Below are 22,070 nucleotides of genomic sequence, written 5' to 3' on the forward strand. Positions count from 1 at the left end.
ACAATTCCTTTTTAATTACTTGTTTCTGGAATTTTATTCTCTCTCACTGCCTATCTTTGAACATTCAAATCAAATTGTTTCCTTGAAAATAATACTTCTTAATAAATAAGCTTTACATCTGGGCTTAAAAGTTCTTTAATCACTGGAACACCTACAAAAATTGCAGCTTGAAGTGTCAATGTGGTTTTTAATGATTCTAGTTCATGTGATGCCATGGCTTCCTTGACAAATGTTGTAGAAGATGTAGTGATTTATGTTACATGTTTTTCAAAAGTTCTTATTGCTTGTGATGTTTGGATTCTCAAAAGTCCTGAATCTTTCTTATTTTTATCTTTGAGAGATGGGTGCAGTCTAACAGTTTACTATTAATCTCTATCTAACAGAATAGAAATTCAATATAAAATGTTACCAATAAAGCTTCTTTATTGCAGGTGAACTTTCTCCATGTTCATTATTAAACGGAGGTTGCCATGACCTGTGCCTTTTAACTCCTAATGGGAGAGTGAATTGTTCCTGCAGGGGGGATCGCATATTGCTAGATGACAACAGATGTGTGAGTAAGTAAAGAGTATTGAAATGTGATACGACATAACTGCTCAAAAAGCACACACAGACATATTGAAATTGTTTCAGTATTCATGAAGTTGTACTTTCCTCCAAAGTTAAAGGCCCAGTTGGCATATCTGTCTATCCTAAAAAGAACTCGATTCACCATTCTACTTAATTGTAACACCATATGATAGATAATGATAATCCAAACAGCGGCAAATGGTGTGTTCCCCCCATTGTGGGCTGGAAGGTGTTGGATTAGAGAAATAACCTGCGTACATAATCATCTGCAAACTTGTGGTTACGACTTTGAAAATTAAGTCAATAGCAAAATTAATAAAGCTGAAACAAACCAGTATATAGGCAGTAGATCAGAAGCCTTGTAGTGAAACTACTCACTGTCCGTCACAGTATGTAAATGAGAGAGAATGGCTCATGCAGCTTATTTGTAATCATTTCCAAACAGTTAATTAAGAATGTAACATTGCAGCCTTGCATGATGTTTATACCTCCCAAAAGGCATTGCAATCTTTAATTAGTACCATTACAGTATACACTTATTAACAGCTAAGTTTTCAAACTGTTTCCAAAATAAATAAGGTTCAAGTGTTCCAATACTGCCATGAGAAATTAGCCAGCGACATAAAGAATGTTAATTCATCTTTAACATTAAGACTGTTGTGTATAACAAAGACAAAAGATAAACATTTTGCTGGAAATTGGTGAACTCACTCTCAGGATGTGGTGATTGTTTGCTTTTTTTTCTCTCATCATCTATTTCTTCATCTTCTATCTTTTCATCTTAGAAAACCAGTGGAGCTGGATATGCTCCATTGCATCAGATGGTATAAGTAGGTTTCATCTTTGTATTTGGTCCTTATTTACCAGGAGGATCTTCTCTTTTTTCTGCCATGTACTTTAATGCAAGCACTTTCACATCGTTTTCTTTACCTTGAAAACTATCGCACCTCATACAAGAACACAGACATACCTTTTCACTTTGCACACTGGTACCACAACCCAAAGGGCACCTTTTAGCCAAAGAAGTAAAAGACTTTCACTTAAGACTGTGCCAGAGCAAACGAGGGAATGATGCAGTTGGTCAGTGAACTTTAAATGAAGACAATTTTAATAATTCGGGCCACAAATTCCTGTATTTCTTAGTAACCCAACACTTCCTTGAATTGTTCAGGCAATTGCTTAAACTCTCTTTCAGTTTGCTTTTGTGGTTTCAGCTGTAATGGTCTGGATCTGATGCCATCTGTAAGCCTGGAGTGTTAGCCATGCATTAGAATCATTCATGTTTCTTTCACAGGTCAATACAGGCCAGTAGAAAAGCAATGCCTTTAGTCGAAACAGCAAGGCTTATTTGTATACAGTGGATGCCTGTGCTCGCTGCAAAATAGATTAGATACATCTGTCCCTACTAAGCCACCTGCTTCTCTCTATTGATGAGAGGGAATGAATCAGAAAGAAAACTGTCTTTTAAACAAGCACAGTTGTATTCACATGCAACTATAGAGTGATGTTGGATTCCTCAGAGCCGACAGACCTTAATAGAAGCATCCTGTATCCATGGTGCATTCTTATTGAAATCCTGTGGTCCAGCAGAGAGATTGGAAAGTAACTTTGTCAAATCCATCTTTGGGAAATGAGGATATTTCTGGCATATCTACGTCCACATCTGAATTAGTTCACCCAGAGCAGTTCATGAATGTTAATGGCAGTGTTGAAGGGGTGAAAGGCCATTTACTAACACCTCCCTCGGGGTATGGGAGGGAAAACCATGTGTTGGCATAATTCTTGACAGAAAGATTAGGCAGTTCCATTTTATACAACATTCCTAACCTTATCAACACCCGCAACAGAAATAAGAATAGCAAATATAATTAAAGTAATTACCTTGTAAGAGAATTAGTGAACAGATGAACCACATTTTTGTTTCTGCAAAGAAGCATAAAACACTCAATACTATTTCATATGAACATACCTAAGCAAGAATTGTGCTTATATAAGATTTGATTTTACCTAATAAAAACATTTTTTGTTGTGAATATTTTCCCCCTCAAAGGCATAATGATTATAAAAACAAAATTTGCATTTTCAATCATAACAGTTTGTTTTCACTGGAAGTGGGAAGTTAAATAGGATGTGTTGAAAGTAGAATAAGTTGGGAATGTCAATAGACTCTCAGTAAGTGAATTTTGTTCAGCTCATGCTTTATTGTGATCATGTGCAGTAATGTCAGCACCCTTCTTAACACTTGTTCCTTTATTTTTTGAAATGTTTATTTACTTTTGAGAGAGACAGCGTGAGTGGGGGAGAGGCAAAGAGATAGGACAGAGGATCCGAACCAAGCTCTGTGCTGACAGCAGTGCGGAGCTCACGCTCATCAACCATGAGATCATGACCTGAGCCAAAGTCAGACACTTAACCGAGCCACCCCGACGCTCCAGCTCTTCTTTCTTTAAAGTTAATGATATTTTAGATTTTTTAATTCTTTGTTACTTTCTCTAAGATGACTTTCCACCTTAGCTAATGACCACTGAAATTTAGACTGCACTAAGAAAACAAAATATTTTTAGAATATGAAAAAAAATTACCGATGAAAGAGTTCAATTAAAAGTCATAGGTAGGTAGATTGATAATCTGTGAAAATGAGATAATTTCTAGAAATAATAAAGAAAACACTGGAAACTTCAAGTAGTAATAGTGGCTGGAATATTTCTGAAATATAGCTTTAAAAAGAAATTGGTAGTAAATTATAAAATTAAGCTCTGTTTTCTGCATTAGTGGAGATAAATGAATTCCAGTTACCTCCAACATAATTAACATGACTAGATTTTGCTGTACAATTATTCAACAAGCAATGGAGTGAGTACAAGGAAGCAAACAACACAAGGGATGCAACCAAAACATTAGATTCCAAGTGTTTGCTGGCAAATCTATTATTTAAGAATAAAAATAAGTTCACTTTCCCCAGGAAAGCTCTTTCTACAACAGGGGTTACACACTGGTGTTCCAGGTTGAAACAATGAAACCTAGCTGTAGAAAGATGTTTTTGGTTTTTGTTTGTTTGCTCATATTTTGTTGCTGTGGGTCTTTGCTCACAGATTGGGCAAGCCACATAAAAACTCAGGCTTTTATTTATTTATTTTAATTTTTTTTTATTTTTTAAGTTTATTTATTCTTGGGAGAGAGAGACAGAGCATGAACAGGGGAGGAAAAGAAAAGGAGGGGGAGACACAGAATTCAGAATTCGAAGCAGGCTCCAGGCTCTGAGCTGTCAGCACAGAACCCGACACAGGGCTCAAACCTACAAACCGCAAGATCATGACCTGAGCCGAAGCCAGACGCTTAACCAACTGAGCCACCCAGGCGCCCCAGAAACTCTGGCTTTTAATTTCTTAGTAAAATCTTGAGATTTAGGAGTGAGACAATATGGTGGTGGTCATTTGGAGCCCATAAATTCTGGTTCACATGCTTTTCAGTTTATCAGGCTCTTCTACCAGTTTAATCCATGGTTTCCTGTGCATTTCCTATGCATTCCTCCTGCATTTCAAGGAGCAGGTGCTGGCCGTGTGTATCGGTTCTGCTCCCTGGTACCTCCCACAATGCACAGAACAAGAGGCTGAGGAGAATCTTTTTCGCAGTTTCAGTACATCTGAATTTCAAAAGCTGCTAAAAGGTAGTTGGAGAGGAATATAGGTTGGAGGTAGATTTAAATGAGATGAATCAAGTCAAGCATTAACAAAAAAAAACAAAAAACAAAAACAAAACACTGTCCCTGAAACTGTGGTAATATTGAGTGTCAACCACACTCAAGTGTAAATAAATAAACAAACAAGAGAAGTCTATGTCTGGAAAATGTCAATGTATTGAAGAGTATATAATAGGTTCCAATAAGAAAACACACACACTCACACACACACACACACACACACACACACACACACACACACTCTCAATATGTACAGAGCCCATTTAACTGGTTCTTTTTTTCTACAATTTCTTTTTAAGGTGGACTGTTAAGCAATATGCACAAATATAGTTACCCAAATTTAAGCCCGTCCTTCTTTCCATACATATATAGTCACAAAATAATTAGCAAAATATACAAATAGGTATAAAAGAAAAATGAAGTGAGGCAAGTCCCAAAAGTTTTAGAAAGGGAAGGTAAAAACAGCAAACATTATGTTTGTTATTGAGTAAAAAACCTTGAATTTTTCCCTTTCAGCAAAAAATTCCTCTTGCAACATGTATTCAGAGTTTGAGTGTGGAAATGGAGAGTGTATCGACTACCAGCTTACCTGTGATGGCATTCCTCACTGTAAGGATAAGTCAGATGAGAAACTACTCTACTGTGGTAAGTGTCCCATGTATGATGTCCTTGTTTCAGAGAGCAGTTTGTAATTATTTTTGTAGTTTTTGGTTTGATTATCTCCATTTAGTTTATAGGTATGATTTCCTGAATGTCTGTAATAATATGCAGGTCTAAGGCATAGATTTGGCTTTGTTCTTGTTCAAACGGGGCTCCTTATTTCCTATTCGGTACTCACGATACTCAGTGAAGAATTTCTCCATGGCTTTCTGTCTACAAAGTACAAATTTAAGAGCCTTTCTTTTTAGCTGTCTAGTTATTCATCATGTAGGAGTAAGTTTTAGGGTTACATTCCTAACGTGTAAGTCAGAAATATTAGTTATTGGTAGATATTGTAAGTTTATTCTGCAGTAAAGTTTCACCATCAGTCAGCACATTGTTGAGTTGATATTAAAGTGTCATCCTTATTTTTGCCTCCTGGATTGGCCCAGGGCTAGTGTCTTTGGGTACAAGGGCTTATTGCCTTAGCTATCCTCCCCATCAAGCAGGGAGTTCTTCCAGCTGTACCTCTATAGGTGACACCAAGTGATGGTCAACCTTTTGTTCTCTCTTGAGGGTAGAGATTGACTTTTTGAGCCCAGCAAGCAACTGATGTTTACCTTCATCACAATATTTTTCCTGGAAATTTGTGTATGTGTAATCATTAATAGTTATTGTAGCATTGTTTCAGCTTATTTCCAAAATGGTTTGATTTATTTTTGCACTGCAGTATAAGAGTGTTGATATTGTATGCTCTGTAAAATTCAGGAATATATATCTGGAATTTGGTTTCTACTTTTCTCCTTTGTTCTATCACCTGGATAATAATTATACCTAAATGATCAAAGAGTGGTTAAAATAAGAGGAAGATAGAGTTTGGGCAATTCACAGGCAGTTCTCTCTTTTATGTTGCAGAATCACACTCTCCGTTAAAATGATAGTCAGATGTAATTTGTCCATGATTGATCTATAACTGAAATCTTAGTGAATTTACCTCAACTGGCATATTCACTTGAATGAATGGTTATATTCTATACACTATGAAAATATTAAACTGTATAAAAATATAATAATCAGCTTGCAATTTGTATTTATTATGAATTGTCTTGAGAATATATTTCACATTATTTTTATCTCCTAAAAATATTCATGTGAGCAGTGGTTGGCAAACTTTATCTGGAAAGGGTTAGTTCGTTAAGTAATGTAGGGTTTGTGGGCCAAAAGTGCTCTCTGTGAATTATCCTTTATTTAAAAAACTTTTTTTAAACTTTTTAAAAATATAAACACCATTCTTAGAGCCAGAGCTATACAAAAACAGGCTCGCAGGCTGCATTTGGCCTGTGGGATACCCCCATAGATGTAGATTTTAGGCTTTGGAGTTACACCCGAGGTTGCATTTATGTTCCTAAACTTACTAGTATATGACTAGTAGGAGCAAGGGTACTTCTCTGTATTTTTATTTCTCACTACAAGACAAACCTAGTTTGAATGTTGATTCAGAACACTAAATAAACAAAAGTATATGTACATTTGCTCAATATAGAGCCTGGCACAAAATTCGTGTTCAGTAAATGGCAGTTATTATTGTAAGTGGTACCTTCTGCCCCAAATCAGAAAATACAGGAGACCCTCTTTTTTTTTTTAATTTTTTAAAGTTTATTCATTTGTCAGAGACAGAGAGAGGCAGAGCATGAGGGGGGAGGGGCAGAGAGAGAGGGAGACACAGAATCAGAAGCAGGCTCCAGGCTCTGAGCTGTCAGCACAGAGCCCAACACAGGGCTCGAACTCACAGACCTTGAGATCATGACCTGAACTAAAGTCGGACACTTAACCGACTGAGACACCCAGGTGCCCCAGGAAACTCTCTTTAAGGTAAATACATTTAGAAAGCAATTATTATTATTCTTAGAAATTTTGGTAGACATTTTTCAATTTTTTTAAAGTTTATTTATTTATTTTGAGAGAGAGAGAGAGAGAGAGAGAGAGAGAGAGAGAGAGGAGCATGTGCACGCATACAAGTCGGGGAGGGGCTGAGAAAGACGGGGAGAGAGAATCCCAAGCAGGCTCCACAATATCAGCACAGAGCTCCATGTGGGGCTCGAACTCACTAACTGTGAGATCACGACCTGAGCCAAAATCAAGAGTCAGATGTTTAACCGACTGAGCCACTCAGATAATTTTTAAGGGAATTTGTGGATATTTAGGTAACTCTCTGATTCACTGATTCAGGGATACATGTTTTGCCACTTTTTTTTCTTGTTATAAAACCCTTACAGCATGCAGAAGAGATAGGAGATAGGTATTGAGAGTGTCTTTATGACTTTTGAGGTAGAGACTGATTTCTCGAGAAAGTTTAGTATGTTTATTTCCATGCTAGTGGACACAAATATAAGAAGCAATAATGTGAGTATAATTTGAAGAGGTCTCCAAGTATGAACACTGAAGTTAAAATACTTAGTCAAAAAGGTCTTTACTGAATATACCACTTGATAATGCATGAATATTCAAAGCTCTAATCAGAACTTTGATCCTGCACAACACTTGTTTCATAGATACATGATCCAATTGTTATGAATGAGATCTCATCAGTGATTTTCTTTGTTTTAAAAATATCTCTGTAAGACATCCAGTTCTGTTTCTATTTTCATTTATAAGAAAACAGAAGCTGTCGACGAGGTTTCAAGCCCTGCTACAATCGTCGTTGCATTACTCATGGCAAGTTATGTGATGGTGAAAATGACTGTGGGGACAACTCTGATGAATTAGACTGTAAAGGTAAATATGTGCTGCTTCAGCCTAGGAATGTTATGATGCTGTTTCCTGAAATTTTCCACAGTGTGTCCCTGACAGCACAGTGGTTTCACCCTTTTGGTATATAGCACCTGCTAACATATATGGACCACATTTTAGTAGATGCTGTTGGAGGGGAGTTATTAGAATTCATTGAAAATTATGACTTTATTCTCTATTCTGATTTTTATCCCTTCACTCACTTCAAAACTCGTGTCATTTCTTACATCTTCAGTTCTACCTCCTTGTTTATTGGACATTTCTACAAGAATGTGTAATACTGAATGTACTGCTCCAGAAATGCTCTCCTTCATTTCTCAATTCTCTGTTTTTCACATGAGTGTGTTTCATCATTTTCCTAACAACCAGACAGGAAAACTTGGATTCCTCTTTCCTCCATACTTTATCACCCACATGCCCATGCATCAATAAATCATCCAATTCTTTGAAATATCTTCCCTTTCAATCTACCTTGAGCCTGGATTAACACAGCGTTCCTTATGTATGTATGTATGTATTTAATATTGAGAGAGAGGGAGAGGGGGAGAGGGAGAGAGATTCCCAAGCACTCTCCACATTGAGTGTAGATATATCCCATGACCCTGGGATCTTTACCTGAGCTGAAACAAAGAGTCAGAAACTCAATTGACTGAGCCACCCAGATACCCCAACACAGCAGTCCTTTAACTTGTCTCCCTGCCTATACTCTTTCCAGTTAATGCAAATGTTGTTAATCATGCTATAATGTTTTATTGAACTTGTTCTTACAATGATTCCTGGGACAGATCAGCAAACCAGACTACCTGGGACAAAACCTTAGCCCCAATCCCAATACTGACTCTGTCTTTGGATAATCTGTGCCTTAGTTTCCCAAGATATAAGAAAAGAGGCAATAATTAAATGAGTATATTAAAAACTCAGAACAGAACATGGCATATAGTAAATGCTATATAAGGATTCACCTTGTATTTTTAATCATAGACATGATAAAGAATCACAAATGGAGTCCTGGTGTTTACAGAATAAACAACAAATGTTTTAGTCTGACATTTAAGGCCTCCTAAAATCTGGACCCAAAAGAATTTTCTAAACCAATTTTCCTTTAAAAATCTTCATTCACTGAACACATTTCATTGTGTACAATGCATTAAGGATGAAGACATAAAATTAATAAGTCATCTGCCTGTTCTTAAGGAGTTCAAACTGCAAGTGAAAGATAGTAATTTACAGATGAAGATTTATATCAAGTACTATAATTGCACATATAAGAATACCAAGTTTTTCTTGCACATATAATCAAGTTATAATTGCACATATAAGAATACCAAGGGTTGGAATAAGGTATAAATAAGGTGGAATGATCAAAATAGAAGGTAATTCCAAGTAGGGAGACTAATATTGAAAGCTGCAAATAATTTGATATGGTCAGAGCTTGATTGCATACTGGCAAGTGGTTTAGAAAAAAATGAGACAAATTAGAGGAAGGAGCCATGACTTGAAGATATATTTTGACCCATTTTAAGGAGCATAAACTTCACCTTGTAGTCACCAGAAAGTCAGTGAAGGTTTAAAGGAAGCCCAATAGAATCAAATTTATATTTAAAAAAAAGAGGAAAAAAAAACCACTTTGATTGTGAAAATGAAAACTATAATACTGACATCAGAAAGATAAAACAGAAGGCTATCACAGCAGCTAAATATGAGAATAAAGAGGAGAGAGACAGATACAACAAATTTTAAAAGGTTTATCTCGGGTAATAATCCCAGAGAAAGCATAGGAAAGAATACATGAGTTTTGTGAGCTTTTGTTTTTGTTTTTGTTTTTAAATTATTATTTGTGTTTCATTATTTTTTAAATTTATTTTTATAGGTCTTTTGTTCACGTGGGATAGGAATAAGATAATATTTGCATTCTGAGAGGGGAGCACCTGTAGACATTCAGATGGAACTGTTCCAAAGACATTTAGATAGATGTAGAGCTGGGGCTCCAGTAGTATATTTAGAAGAGAAGTGTTTATTTTGAACTCATTACAGAGAGAAAGCTCAGAGGGTGTATGCAGTAATAGTTGTAGGGGAGTACATCAGAATTGCCTATTGAAATTAAAAAAACCTAAATATACTAATAATGCAAAAAAGGAGAATCAGATCACAGGACTAATAAAAAGATCTTCATAAGAAATTATTATTTTTTAAGAAGGGAGAATCAGTTAGCATTGCAAAGTGTTATGGGGAAGGCAAGAAGCCAGGCATAGACTAGAGGGTCATTGAACTTGGCAAATAGGAGATAATTTCTTGGTAACCTTCGTTGAGAGTCAGTTCAGTGGTAAAGAACAATTGTAAAGAACAGCCAAATTTCATTGGGTTGGAGCAGAAAATGTATGGTGAAGGAGTAAATACAGTGAAGAATACTATTTTTAGAAAAGACTGATGGTTGGGGTGCCTGGGTGGCTCAGCCAGTTAAGCGTTCAATTCTTGATTTCGGCCCAGATCATGATCTCACGGTTGGTGAGTTCAAGTCTCAGGTGAGGCTCTGCGCTGACAGGTCTGAGCCTTCTTCAGATTCTCCATCTCTCTCTCTCTCTCTCTCTCTGCACCTCTCCTGCTCTTGTTTTCTCTCTCTCTCAAAAATAGACATTTTTTTTAAAAGAAGAGATTGATGGTAAAGGAAAGATGTGAAGTCCAGTTGCTATGAGAAGGTGATGCAAAGTTGTGGAAGAGGACAGAATGTGCACAAATAATTTGTCACTAGAAAAGGGTTAAGAAGTTACTCTGCCATCTTAGACCATAAGACTTTGGCCAAACACTTGAGTAGCTTACTATTTAAGGTTGACCCTGTAGCTTAGGAAGACCCAAATACTTTTGCAGACTAAATCAACTGTTATTTCAGACTGCATATAAAATATTAAAAATGATAAAGTATAGTAAGATACTGGGATAAGTGTAGGGAAATGGATAAGTGTTTGGAAGAAAGGAGGAAACCAAACTATAAGTAGACCAAAAAAAAAGTATATTTTATTATTTATTTGCAAGCAGGAAGGGAGAATATAATAAAGACTTTAAGCTAGGATAAAGATAAAAATATCAAGATAGAATGTGAAGGAATTGAACAATAGATACAAAAAGTAGATTTTACAACAAAATTCATAAAAGGAACTGTGGGAAGTTAATAACTTACTGTGGATTTTCTTGAAAAATGAAAAAAAAAACATTTTTTCAAAGGTGGTAAACAAATTAGTCCATGAGTTGAAGTTTATGAAACAGAGTACCTAGTACATGGTAGGTGTATATCAAATTCTTATGTTGCTGGGGGAGCAGTAAGTCTTCCAAAAAATATAGATAGATTTTATTGTGCCTAATGTTATCATTACCAGCTGCTGAATAACAATAAAAATAACTCACAATGTTATTTCCCCTTTCTTAGACTAAACTTTTGATTTCTGTGTTATAACTATCTCAGTCTTGTACTTGGACAATAACTACTGCATTTATGAATCAAGTTTCAGTCAAGACTTTTCTTTTGTGATAATAATAATGTGAAAATCATAACTATTGGATATCTTAAAAACAACAACTAAAACATATGTCTTGAAATTCTTCCTGTTTAATATAGGATGCTTGAAACTAAGAGCACTCATGAAAACTCATATACTTTATTACTAGCTAGAAATTAATAGATTTAAGTAAGTGAACTAGCTTCTTTAGGATAAACAAATGGGTACCTTTTTAGATGAGATTATTTATTACAGTTACATCTGTGGATTTGATTTTTCCCTCATATTAATTTTATTCACATAGTGTCCTTGTAGGGCACATTTCACATCCTAGGGAAAGACGTTCTGGGTCTATATCCCATAAGCCAATTTATCTTGTAAGTCAGTAATTCAGATGCATAGCCATCCAGCAAATGGGACCTTATCGTACCTAAAAGATAATGAAATTTGAAAAGGAACATGTAAGGGCTCAGGGACAATGGAAAAAGAGTTCTCTCTCCAAGTGTTTTCTTCCCGATACACCTTCTCTGTTTTTATAGTCAGTGCAACATGTGGATGCAGTGCTTTGTTATATATATACATGTGCACACGTGGGCACTCACACCTGCGTGCATGCATGCACACACACACTTGTGCTACCTATTACTTTTTTTAAATTTTTAATGTTTTTTATTTATTTTTGAGAAACAGAGAGAGTGCAAGCCAGGGGGAGGGGGACAGGAAAGGGAGACACAGAATCCAAAGCAGGCTCCAGGCTCTGAGCTGTCAGCACAGAGCACAACATGGGGCTCGAACCTGCCAACAGTAAGATCATGACCTGAGCTGAAGTCGGATGTTTAACCAACTGAGCTACCCAGGTGCCCCCAGTACTTTTTAACATAAATAAAGCAAGACATGAAAAATACAAATTAGTACAATAAAAAGTCAATATACACAGAGACAGTTTGATAGGCTATGGAGAGAGGCTACGGTGGAATCATCTGTAAATTATTTGAAGTATTTTATACTTTTTTTCTTTGGTTTAGATCTTAATAGTAATTAATCTTTCTTTCTTTCTTTCTTTCTTTCTTTCTTTCTTTCTTTCTTTCTTTCTTATTCCACAAGGCAGAAAATCTGTTTACAGAGTGGAAATGGATATTATAAGCAATCAGTTTTAGTTTCTTCTCTTTTTGAAGAGAAGCAAAACCCTAAATCCTTGTAAATCTTTTATTACTGCCCTGAGAGTTTTAGACATCAGGCTACCTGGCAGGGTGGAGGGAGATAACCTGAAGAATTGTTCAGAAAGTTTGTCATTCTGTATTCTTCTTCTGGTTGTGTGAGAGGTTGTGTGAATAGGTTCGGGGAGAGTACATGATATCCTTCCTTCTCTCCCACTTGAGATGGGTCTAATTACTCCCTTTGGGAAGTACATGAACTTGCCTGGGCCACCTGGACACCTTTAGGTGGACTGGAGAACTAAGTAGTTCTAAGGCTACCTAAAGGAGAGGAAACTGGTGATTGTTTTTTCATAAGTTCATAATAAAACTTTGAAGAATCCACAAACAATACGCTAAAGGAAGAGATAAGCATGCCTATAGACGAAATCATCATTCCTTCTGGGTTTGCATACCTTTAGAGCCTAAGCAGTAAGTTAAATAAAAGATGTGGTTTGAAAGTAAACAGAAGAGATATGACAGCAAATTTAATGTTTTCTTTCTTTCTTTCTTTCTTTCTTTCTTTCTTTCTTTCTTTCTTTCTTTCTTTCTTTCTTTCTTTCTTTCTCCTTGTCAGCTTCCCTGTGCTGCAGGCTGGGCAGGGAAGTTGGAAAACATTGACTTAAGTTATTTATAACAAGTGCCCTAAAAACCACAGAAAGACTAATCGATCTTATATCTTTCCTATCTCATTAAATATTTTAACTGACACAGACAAAAGAAAGTGGCTGGAACAGGAAAATTGAGAAATTATATGAGGGGAAGAATGGTTTTATTCCCTCTTACTGCTGCTTTGATCCACATTCCCTGTCAGATCTTCCTTTGTAGTATCTCATTGCTATTCCTGGTGTGGCTGTGCTGTTTTCACTCACATTTTGCAGGCTTCCTTCTCCTTTTGGACTACCTGGAGGGAAAAGTCTAGTATTTCTCACTTGGCTTATCTTTATTTGGACTACATTATTTTCTTTTCTCTGTTTTTCGGGACTTTTAGCCTGAGGAAAAATTGACAGAAAGCTTTCATATTCACTTGACAAATTAGAGATTCCAGTACATTTCTCCCTCAAAAATTACCCGAAGGGTGAAACACATTTCAATACTTGACTGACCAAAACAAAGTGGGGAAGAAATATAGTTGAAGGAACATAGCAGAAGACGTTTTGGCAGAAGAGGCATTTGCTTACCTGTTTACTAAAATTCCTGTGGTTCCCATGGACTCCTCCCATCTCCCTCTCCTTCCTTGCCTACAGATGCTGGAGATATTAATCCCCACAACCACCTTGCTTCTACTGCGTATGAAATGCTGCAACCACTTAGTATGTCCAATTTCAGTGTGACTTAACATCCTAGTTAACCCTCCGATGGTTCCCAAACTCTACACCAAGTTATAGACTCTGTGGAGAGAGGATTTGAAGTAAAGGTACAGTCTTCCTATTTGCACATTGCACCTACTCTAATAGGTCTGCCTGGTCCTCCTCACCAAGATTCATTAGCCATATTTTTATTGGAAAGTGGAAGAAAACACACATCCTACAAATGTTCTACCCTCTGCCCAGTTTTCCTGACCCCCTACCTCATCCTTTTGTCCATGTGTTTCTTTTAAATATTATCTCCTAACACCTCTTTTCAACTTCAAAGTTATAGTTTGTTTTCATCTAGTCAGATTTCCTGTCCTTTCTTTCTTCTTAGAATACCATCTAAAACTGGGTTCCACTTGCTCCACATTCCTACTCTTCTCGCATTCTTTACATGCACTTCCACCTGAGAGCCCCAGTACAATTATTTTTGAACCTCCATTACGGTGACATTGCTGGATCTCGAGTCCTCTTAACTGTGTGAGATGCCACCCCCATGTTCACGGAGTCATAATTTGCCTCTTCACTCTATCTGCCACCAATCCCCACTCAGATGGGCTCCCTGCCACGTATACAGAGGATTCTCTGTGGAAGTTTGGGGAGAGATGGAGGTGGTGGAATGAGTTGTGATTGTGCCTATTGTGATCGTTCTGGCATCCTTAAACTCTGTGAGTATCAGATGGAAACCCAGGGGTATTATGAGATAATCTTTTTAGATTTGTCTGGGAATATTACCACTGTCTAGGATGTTGGGTTGTTTTTTTTTTTTTAATCTTTAAGGATTAACTTTAAGCAGAATGTGAAGTAAAATACTAAAAAGCAGACATTAAATACATCTCCTCAAGTAATTCGTAAACATCCTAAATTTAGTACCAATAATTTAATTAACATTATGCAATTACATGTACCATGTTTCAAAATAATCAAATCATAAGAAATTTTAAAATAAAACATTCAAGGAAGTCTCTAGTTAAGCATTTACATAGCATTCATTATTCTGTCAGCCAATGTACCAGGAAGCAGGACAATTGATAATATCTTTGCTTTGTGTAGAATGGAAGCATATGGGTTTAAATACCTTGTAATACAGCACTATTGAAATTTGAACCCTGTCTTCTCAATAAAGGCATTATACAGGATCTTTTGGAATACAACTTCTTAATAGGAGATTCTGATAGATAGCTAAGTAAGAAACAAAATATAAATGTTTGTCATGATTGCTTTCTATGTTATATATTCCATTTACTGTTTCTATTGAAAAAAATATTGAATGTAAAATGTAATTGAAAGGAATATGGAAGAGATTTTGCTTTTGTAGATGTAAAAGAAGAATGTCTTTTTTTTTCCTGTTTGGAACAGTGTATTTATTTCTATTCATAATAGCATTATCTGTTTCATATGATAAGGTGTTATTTTTAATGAAGAAAACACTGAGGCAATTATAATTGTAAATTGTAAATAAAACATTTATTCTAATCATCATTTAAGCACAAATAAGGATACAATTGCAAGATACAATTAAATATAATAAGAACAGTGCATTATGAAATACACATGACACATACACCCTTGAGTAAAATTTGCATATTTTAAGGTGGCATTTTAACCATTTACAATTGATATAATTTCTATTTATAATTAAATGGGCTCTTTAAAATATCAACACTAGTAAAAGTGGCATAATCAAAGAGCCCTTCAGGTTGTACATTTACATAAGCCACCTGTGGAAATTTGAATTTGGAATAAAATTCTCACCTAAGTTAATCTAATGTACATAGTATGTCATGCACCTGTTCACAACATATTGTTAGAAACCATTGTATGGTAATGAATGTGTGAGCAAAGTAGAAAGGAATATATGATTAAGCATAAGCTATTCTGTATAAGGTGTAGATAATGACAGTAGCATATTGAAACTGATTCTCATCTAAGCATAGCAGGGAATTGGAAAGCCATACTTACTAACAATAGAGACAAGTCATACCACATTTATGCTTCTGAGAACGAGGGATTCATATTTCCTATAGCAGATATTAGTGATATGGCTGTGTAAAGGAGTAGAAAATGGCATGGATGACTTTCTAGCATTGCTGAGCTATTTCCTCTGAGTAATAAAGCAAATGCTCAGTGGTTGCTCCATTTCAGTGTCTCTGGCTGGCTGTCTGCTCTTTTCATCAAAGTCGACTTCCACTTCTTTGCAACCAGATTCGGAATTCCCTATACTAACTCAATTAGACATTTGCTTAGTGTTACAACCATGTACTTTTGAAATTGGAAGGAGAAAGAATTTCTCAGCAACATGCAGTTTTTTTGTTTGTTTTTGTTTTTGTTTTTGTTTTTGGTATGTTGGCTTAGTGCTGCGCTTATATTATCATGGGAACAAGGCACAGTCCTTGCGTTCATGGAGCTTACAACTTAGTGGGGGAGCAGATACATAAACAGGCAATCGCAATGAGGTATTTTAAGTACCACAACGGAGAGAATAGTTGTGCTACAGGGAAGACGTATGAGACTTCTAACCCAAGCTTGCAAGGGTGGGAGCCATGGGTTAAGTTTGACTTCCCAGAGTTAAAATAGTAGAACCAAACAAAACTATGTGAATTAGTTGAAATACATATATTCCCCGACTTGTAATGCAGTTATGTCCTGATACACCCATCATAAGTTGAAAATATTGTCAGTCAAAATGCATTTAATACACCCACCCTATCAAATGTCATAGTTTAGCCCAGCCTACCTTAAACATGCTCAGAACACTTACTTACATTAGGCTATAGGTGGGCAAAATCATCCAACAAAAATTCAATGTTATAATAAAGTATTGTGTATCTTGTATAATTTTGTGACTACCATACTGAAAATGAAAAACCCAATGGTGTCTGGGTACAGAATGGTTGTAAGTTAATTGGTTGTTTACCCTTGCAATCACGTGTCTCACTGGGAGCTGTGGCTCCCTGCTGCTGCCCAGCTCAAGAGAGAAAGTATCATCATATTGCGGATCTTTAGCTCAGGAAAAGATCAAAATTCCATATTTGAAGTATAGGTTCAACTGAAAGTGTATGGTTTTCACACTCTCACAAAGCCAAAAACTCATTTCGAACCATGGTAAGTCCGAGACCATCTGTACTCAGAATGTTAGAGCAAGAAATCGCTTTTGTCTCATCTATCCATTTCTTTATTTACCTGTTTTTCCAGTTTCAACCTGTGCCTCTGTTGAGTTCCGTTGTGCAGATGGGTCATGCATTCCAAGATCAGCACGATGCAACCAGAACATAGATTGTGCAGATGCTTCAGATGAAAAGAATTGCAGTAAGATATTCCACTACCTTTTGTTTGTTCCTCCCTGGGTACCTTTGGCATTCCATGGAGCACTGCCCAATGTTTCACTGAACCTTGTCCAGAATTGATGTGTAATTAACCCCTGTTGTGTAGGATAATTGCATTTTTATCTCTTCAAATGAGGTTAACTTTTCTTGTTTCTGTGACCTACATAGAAGGCTCATAATCTTTACAGATGAGGTGTTTTTCATTTTTCTGTTTACCTCCTTACAGATAATACAGATTGTACACATTTCTATAAACTTGGAGTGAAAACCACAGGGTTTATAAGATGTAATTCTACCTCACTGTGTGTCCTGCCAAGTTGGATATGTGATGGGTCTAACGACTGTGGGGACTACTCAGATGAATTAAAATGCCCAGGTAATTCTAGAAAGAAAAAAGTCTTTGCCTTGAGATTTAGAGTCTCATTGTATACAATAAATTTTTGAAACTTTATTTTTGATATCCAGTTGTTAGGATTAAAATTTAAATAATGTAGACTAAATTACAGGAAATCATCCTCTTCCAAACATGCCCCTTGATGTTTTTTAATGAGTTATGAAATGATACTCAAGAAATCTGTTCTGTATTTGAATCGATTTCCTTTGAATGTTCAATTCGTCATTAATCCTCTTAAAGTTGGTGATTAAGTCTTAAAATGTGTGATCTCTAAAGTTTCCATGGAAGTATTACATACTGAGAAAAAAAATATTTATGAACTAAAGGGAGAGAGACAATGTTTCTCACCACTGGCTTTATTCAATGTCATAGAGTTTGTATTGTCATGTTAGGCTGTTTGATGAAGTTTACATAATCTTTTGACATAGTAGCATGAGTAACAGTTATTTTCACTGGATCAAGGTCAGAAAGGCATATTTATATCTCACTTTTTAATCATTTTGCAAACATAAGCTCTTTCAGAGTGTCATCTGCATTCTTAACAGAACGCTTTCCATTGAAAAGTGCTGTTCCTTTCTAAGTATTTGAGAAAACAAATCTAAAAAAAATATAAGAAGTAAAGGTGTTAAATTACTATAACTGGAAATAGATATGCTTTATAGGAAAGTATTTCAGTAGTTTCATGACTACCATACTGAAAATGAAAAACAGAATGGTGTCTGGGTACAGAAGGGTTGTAAGTATATTGGTTGTTTACCCTTGCAACCACGTGTCTCACTGGGAGCTGTGGTATTTCCTCCTTCTTATCCTGTTGCTATACTCACTTTTTCCATGTTTAGTTGACATGCAAGTTTTTAAAAATATTTTAGGAAATTATATTCATAGGTATTCTATGCAGCAGTATACACACACGCACACTCAATCTCTAGTGTCGAACAATATTCTTAATAATTCATAATCTGTCACTTAATTTGCATTAGCAGATTCCTTTTATTTTTGTGTTTTCCTGCTCAACGATTTGTAACATTCTTGATATCATTTTTGTTCCTCCTGTGTTTGAAAGGCTAGCTGCATCCTAGGAGGAACTGGAGAACTTTTCCGGTTCTATGGAGAACTTTTATATGCACTTGTGACTGTGGCTCACCGCAACTCTTCCACATTTTACTTTTAATCACATAAGACGTTTTAAAAGAAATATACTGACATTGATTTAGACTCATGGACCCTGGGTGTCTAGATTCATAATCTGTTGTTCTTTCTACAAAAATTATGTAGAACCTCATTATGGCTGTAGTTAATTTTTAAAATTAACTTGAAGGCAGCATGTAATAGATACTCATTAAAACTTACATATATATAAAAACTTTGTGGCCTTTATATATTTCTAATATTAACAAATTATTTTTAAAGTTTACTTTTAACATTAATAAAGAATTATAATCATAGTGGACAAGAAGGAGAGGGGAGCTACATAGACTGATGAGACAGGTAGATGGACAGACTGGAAGCCAGTAATAGGTCAGGCTAAACACCTTAGGTGATATCTAGGCAATATCCTAAGAAAAAGTAAGACATAAATCACATGATTTTTCAGTTTAGTGGTGAATTCTGTCAAAAATTTTATTTTCATCTTCAATTAAATATACAAAATTGGCATTTGAAAAATTAAATGGGATTGTTATCTTAATACAGTCACAACGGATTATTGTCGTATGATTATTATAGTGTGAATGGATTATTATATCATGATGTATATTCTAAGGTTTGCTTCCAAATTGGCTATGAGCCAGTCTAAAACTATGTAAACCTAAAGGTACAAGGGGACCTTGTAGAGAAAAATCTAATTTAGTAGAGAAAAATCTAATATTTTATATGCTCTCTTAGAAGTGATAATAACAAGAGGCGCCTGGGTGGTTCAGTTGGTTACGGCTCACGTCATGATCTCACAGTTCATGGGGTTGAGCCCTGCATCAAGCTCTGTGCTGACAGCTTGGAGCCTGGAGCCTGCTTCAGATTCCGTGTCTCTCTCTTTCTCTCTGCCCCTACCCCACTCATGCTCTATCCCTCTGTCTCTTAAAACAAATAAATAAACATTGAAAAAGATGCAAAAAAAAAAAAGAAATGATAATAACAATACTCCACAGTCTACAAAATATGTAATTTACAAAGTAACTTTGCATGCAGATACTTATTCTCAAGACATTTATGTAAGAGATAACATTTTTAGAGATTCCATTGTAAATTGTTTTTCTTTTTAAAGTACAGAATGCTTATATAAACCTTGTCAAAGCATACTCTGAATACAAGACAATAGGAACACCCAGCCCACACTTTCTCAGTAAAGACCCACTAATGTTTTTGTAATGTTATTCATCTTTATGGATATAGAATTACAGATATTTTCCGCCAAAAATGATTCTTTAGCCTTAGTCCCATTCACTTCGTAATTATCTGTTTTATTTTGTTTTATTTTGTTCTATTTTGTTTTATTGTTTTGTTTTATTTTATTGTATTTTATTGTATTTTATTTTAATTAATGGTACTCCACATTATTTGTATTTAACAAATTTTTCCATTATCTTTTTTCTGATCCAGGTTCCAATCCTGTATTGGATTTGATTATCATATCTTCCTAGTCCCTTCTGGTCTGTGCCAGTTTTTGTTTTGTCTTGTTTTAGTTTTTCCTTGGTTTTCATGACCTTGACATTCTTTTGTATATGTATATGTGTGTGTAATATATATAAATGAAAATAATTAATGTTTATTTTTGAGAGAGAGAGAGAAAGTGCAAGCAGGGGAGGGGCAGAGAGAGATGGAGACCCAGAATCCAAAGCAGGCTTCAAGCTCTGAACTGTCAGCACAGAGCCCAAGACAGGGCTTGAATTCATGAGCCATGAGATCATGACTTGAGCCAAAATCAGATGCTTAGCCAACTGACTTTGCCACCCAGGTGCCCCTAATATATATAAAATTTTATTTTAAGTAGGCTCCACACCCAATGTGGGGCTTGAACTCATGACCCTGAATCAAGAGTCTCATGCTCTACCAACTGGACCAGCCAGACACCCATGACCTTGACATTATTGAAAAGACCATCTCAGCTTTTATTTAAGATTTTTTGTTATTTATCTCTTCCAGTTTACAGAGTATTACTGTTTTATTATCTACCTAACATTGTGGAAGCTAAGATTAATTTAAATTATTTAACATTACATTCTGTATTTTATCACAGTTCAAAACAAACATAAATGTGAAGAAAACTATTTTGGTTGTCCTAGTGGAAGGTGTATTTTGAATACCTGGATATGTGATGGTCAGAAAGATTGTGAGGATGGACTTGATGAGTTCCACTGTGGTGAGACATTCTATCTTGCTCTGTGACATTCTTTTTCTGTATGCCTTATTACTACTTATATGCTGATGTTCTCTTTTTTACATAGGAATTTTATAAAAAATGTTGCTAATTGATTTTAACAATTTTCATTTTTATTAAATAATACAAAATGATAAAAATTAAAATAGAACAGAACTTATAATAAAGAATAACAATCTCCTGTCCCAGCCTTTTATTTTAACATTAATGGTTATCTTTATCAATCTAAATGGTACACCTTTATTTTCTGACTTATTAACTTGAAATGCTAATATATTTACTTTCTGCTATAAAAAATAAGGTTTTAGTTCACACTACTCATTATACTCTGCCTACCTATTAACATTGTTATTCTAAATGTTTCTATTAATTACATGTATTGTTTTAAATAGTTTACTTAAATTTGTATTTCCTCAAAATCTCATCTCTCAGCATCTAACCTCCTAATTTCTCATGTGTACATTTCATTTTACTTGGCAAGGCAAGACAGCACTTTGAAAATTTATTTTATAGAATTTATGGATTTTGTAATTTCTAGGCCAAAGAAATTTCCTACAGGGAAACAAAGCATATATTCATTATTTTCATTTAACACAAATAACGTACACTGTGGTGAATAGACAAAGTAGAGGAAAAGATTAAAAATGGATCTTCTATGAAATGTCAAACTCCTCTAAAAGTAAATGTCATCATGAAATATGAAGGTGCATTTTGTTTGATTAAGATGCTATATATCTTTACATTAGAGCCAGATTCTGAACAGGATTAACAGAGAACTTTACAAATAGTTTATGTAGATTCATAGTTTCTGGACAGGAAGCCATTATACGGTTGTACTTTCTTTAGTTTCATTTTTTCCAGGCTTCAGTTTTTCTAAACTCTTTTCAACAGGTCTTCTAAGTGAATATTTTAAATAAAGATTCAAGGTTATTAAATAATTTATAGGATCAAAATCAAATGTCTATTTTTATTCTCATTTACATTTGGAACACTTGAATTTGGAAGGGTTTTATTTTGGATTTTGCCTGGTAATAAATAGGCTGAGTGGAGGAATAGGCCAAGGGTGAAGGAGAAAAATCACAAACCTGACTTTGGAAATAAATGGAGTACACTATTATAAATGCATAATTTGGTAGTAAAATACAAGCCACCATGCCAATGAATTTGGATGTTATTAGTCAGCCTTAAGGGTCCCTAAGAGAGAAAAGTCAAAACACTTAAGGTTTAGTAGGTAGGGGTGTA

The 22,070-nt window shown here is 35.3% G+C and overlaps 1 protein-coding gene across 1 annotated transcript in view; it reads left to right on the plus strand.

Annotated features, from left to right (window-relative positions):
* The window catches only part of LRP1B (LDL receptor related protein 1B), a 1,903,200-nt gene that overhangs the window by 1,582,685 nt on the left and 298,445 nt on the right, over positions 1–22,070 (plus strand). The window contains exons 45-50 of the mRNA XM_047873645.1: positions 432–557; positions 4,787–4,915; positions 7,565–7,684; positions 16,931–17,044; positions 17,288–17,437; positions 20,688–20,810. Of these exons, the coding sequence (XP_047729601.1) occupies positions 432–557; positions 4,787–4,915; positions 7,565–7,684; positions 16,931–17,044; positions 17,288–17,437; positions 20,688–20,810 (762 nt within the window). The remainder of the gene's footprint in view (positions 1–431; positions 558–4,786; positions 4,916–7,564; positions 7,685–16,930; positions 17,045–17,287; positions 17,438–20,687; positions 20,811–22,070) is intronic.

This window comes from Prionailurus viverrinus, chromosome C1, assembly GCF_022837055.1.
Source record: "Prionailurus viverrinus isolate Anna chromosome C1, UM_Priviv_1.0, whole genome shotgun sequence".
NCBI lineage: Eukaryota > Metazoa > Chordata > Mammalia > Carnivora > Felidae > Prionailurus > Prionailurus viverrinus.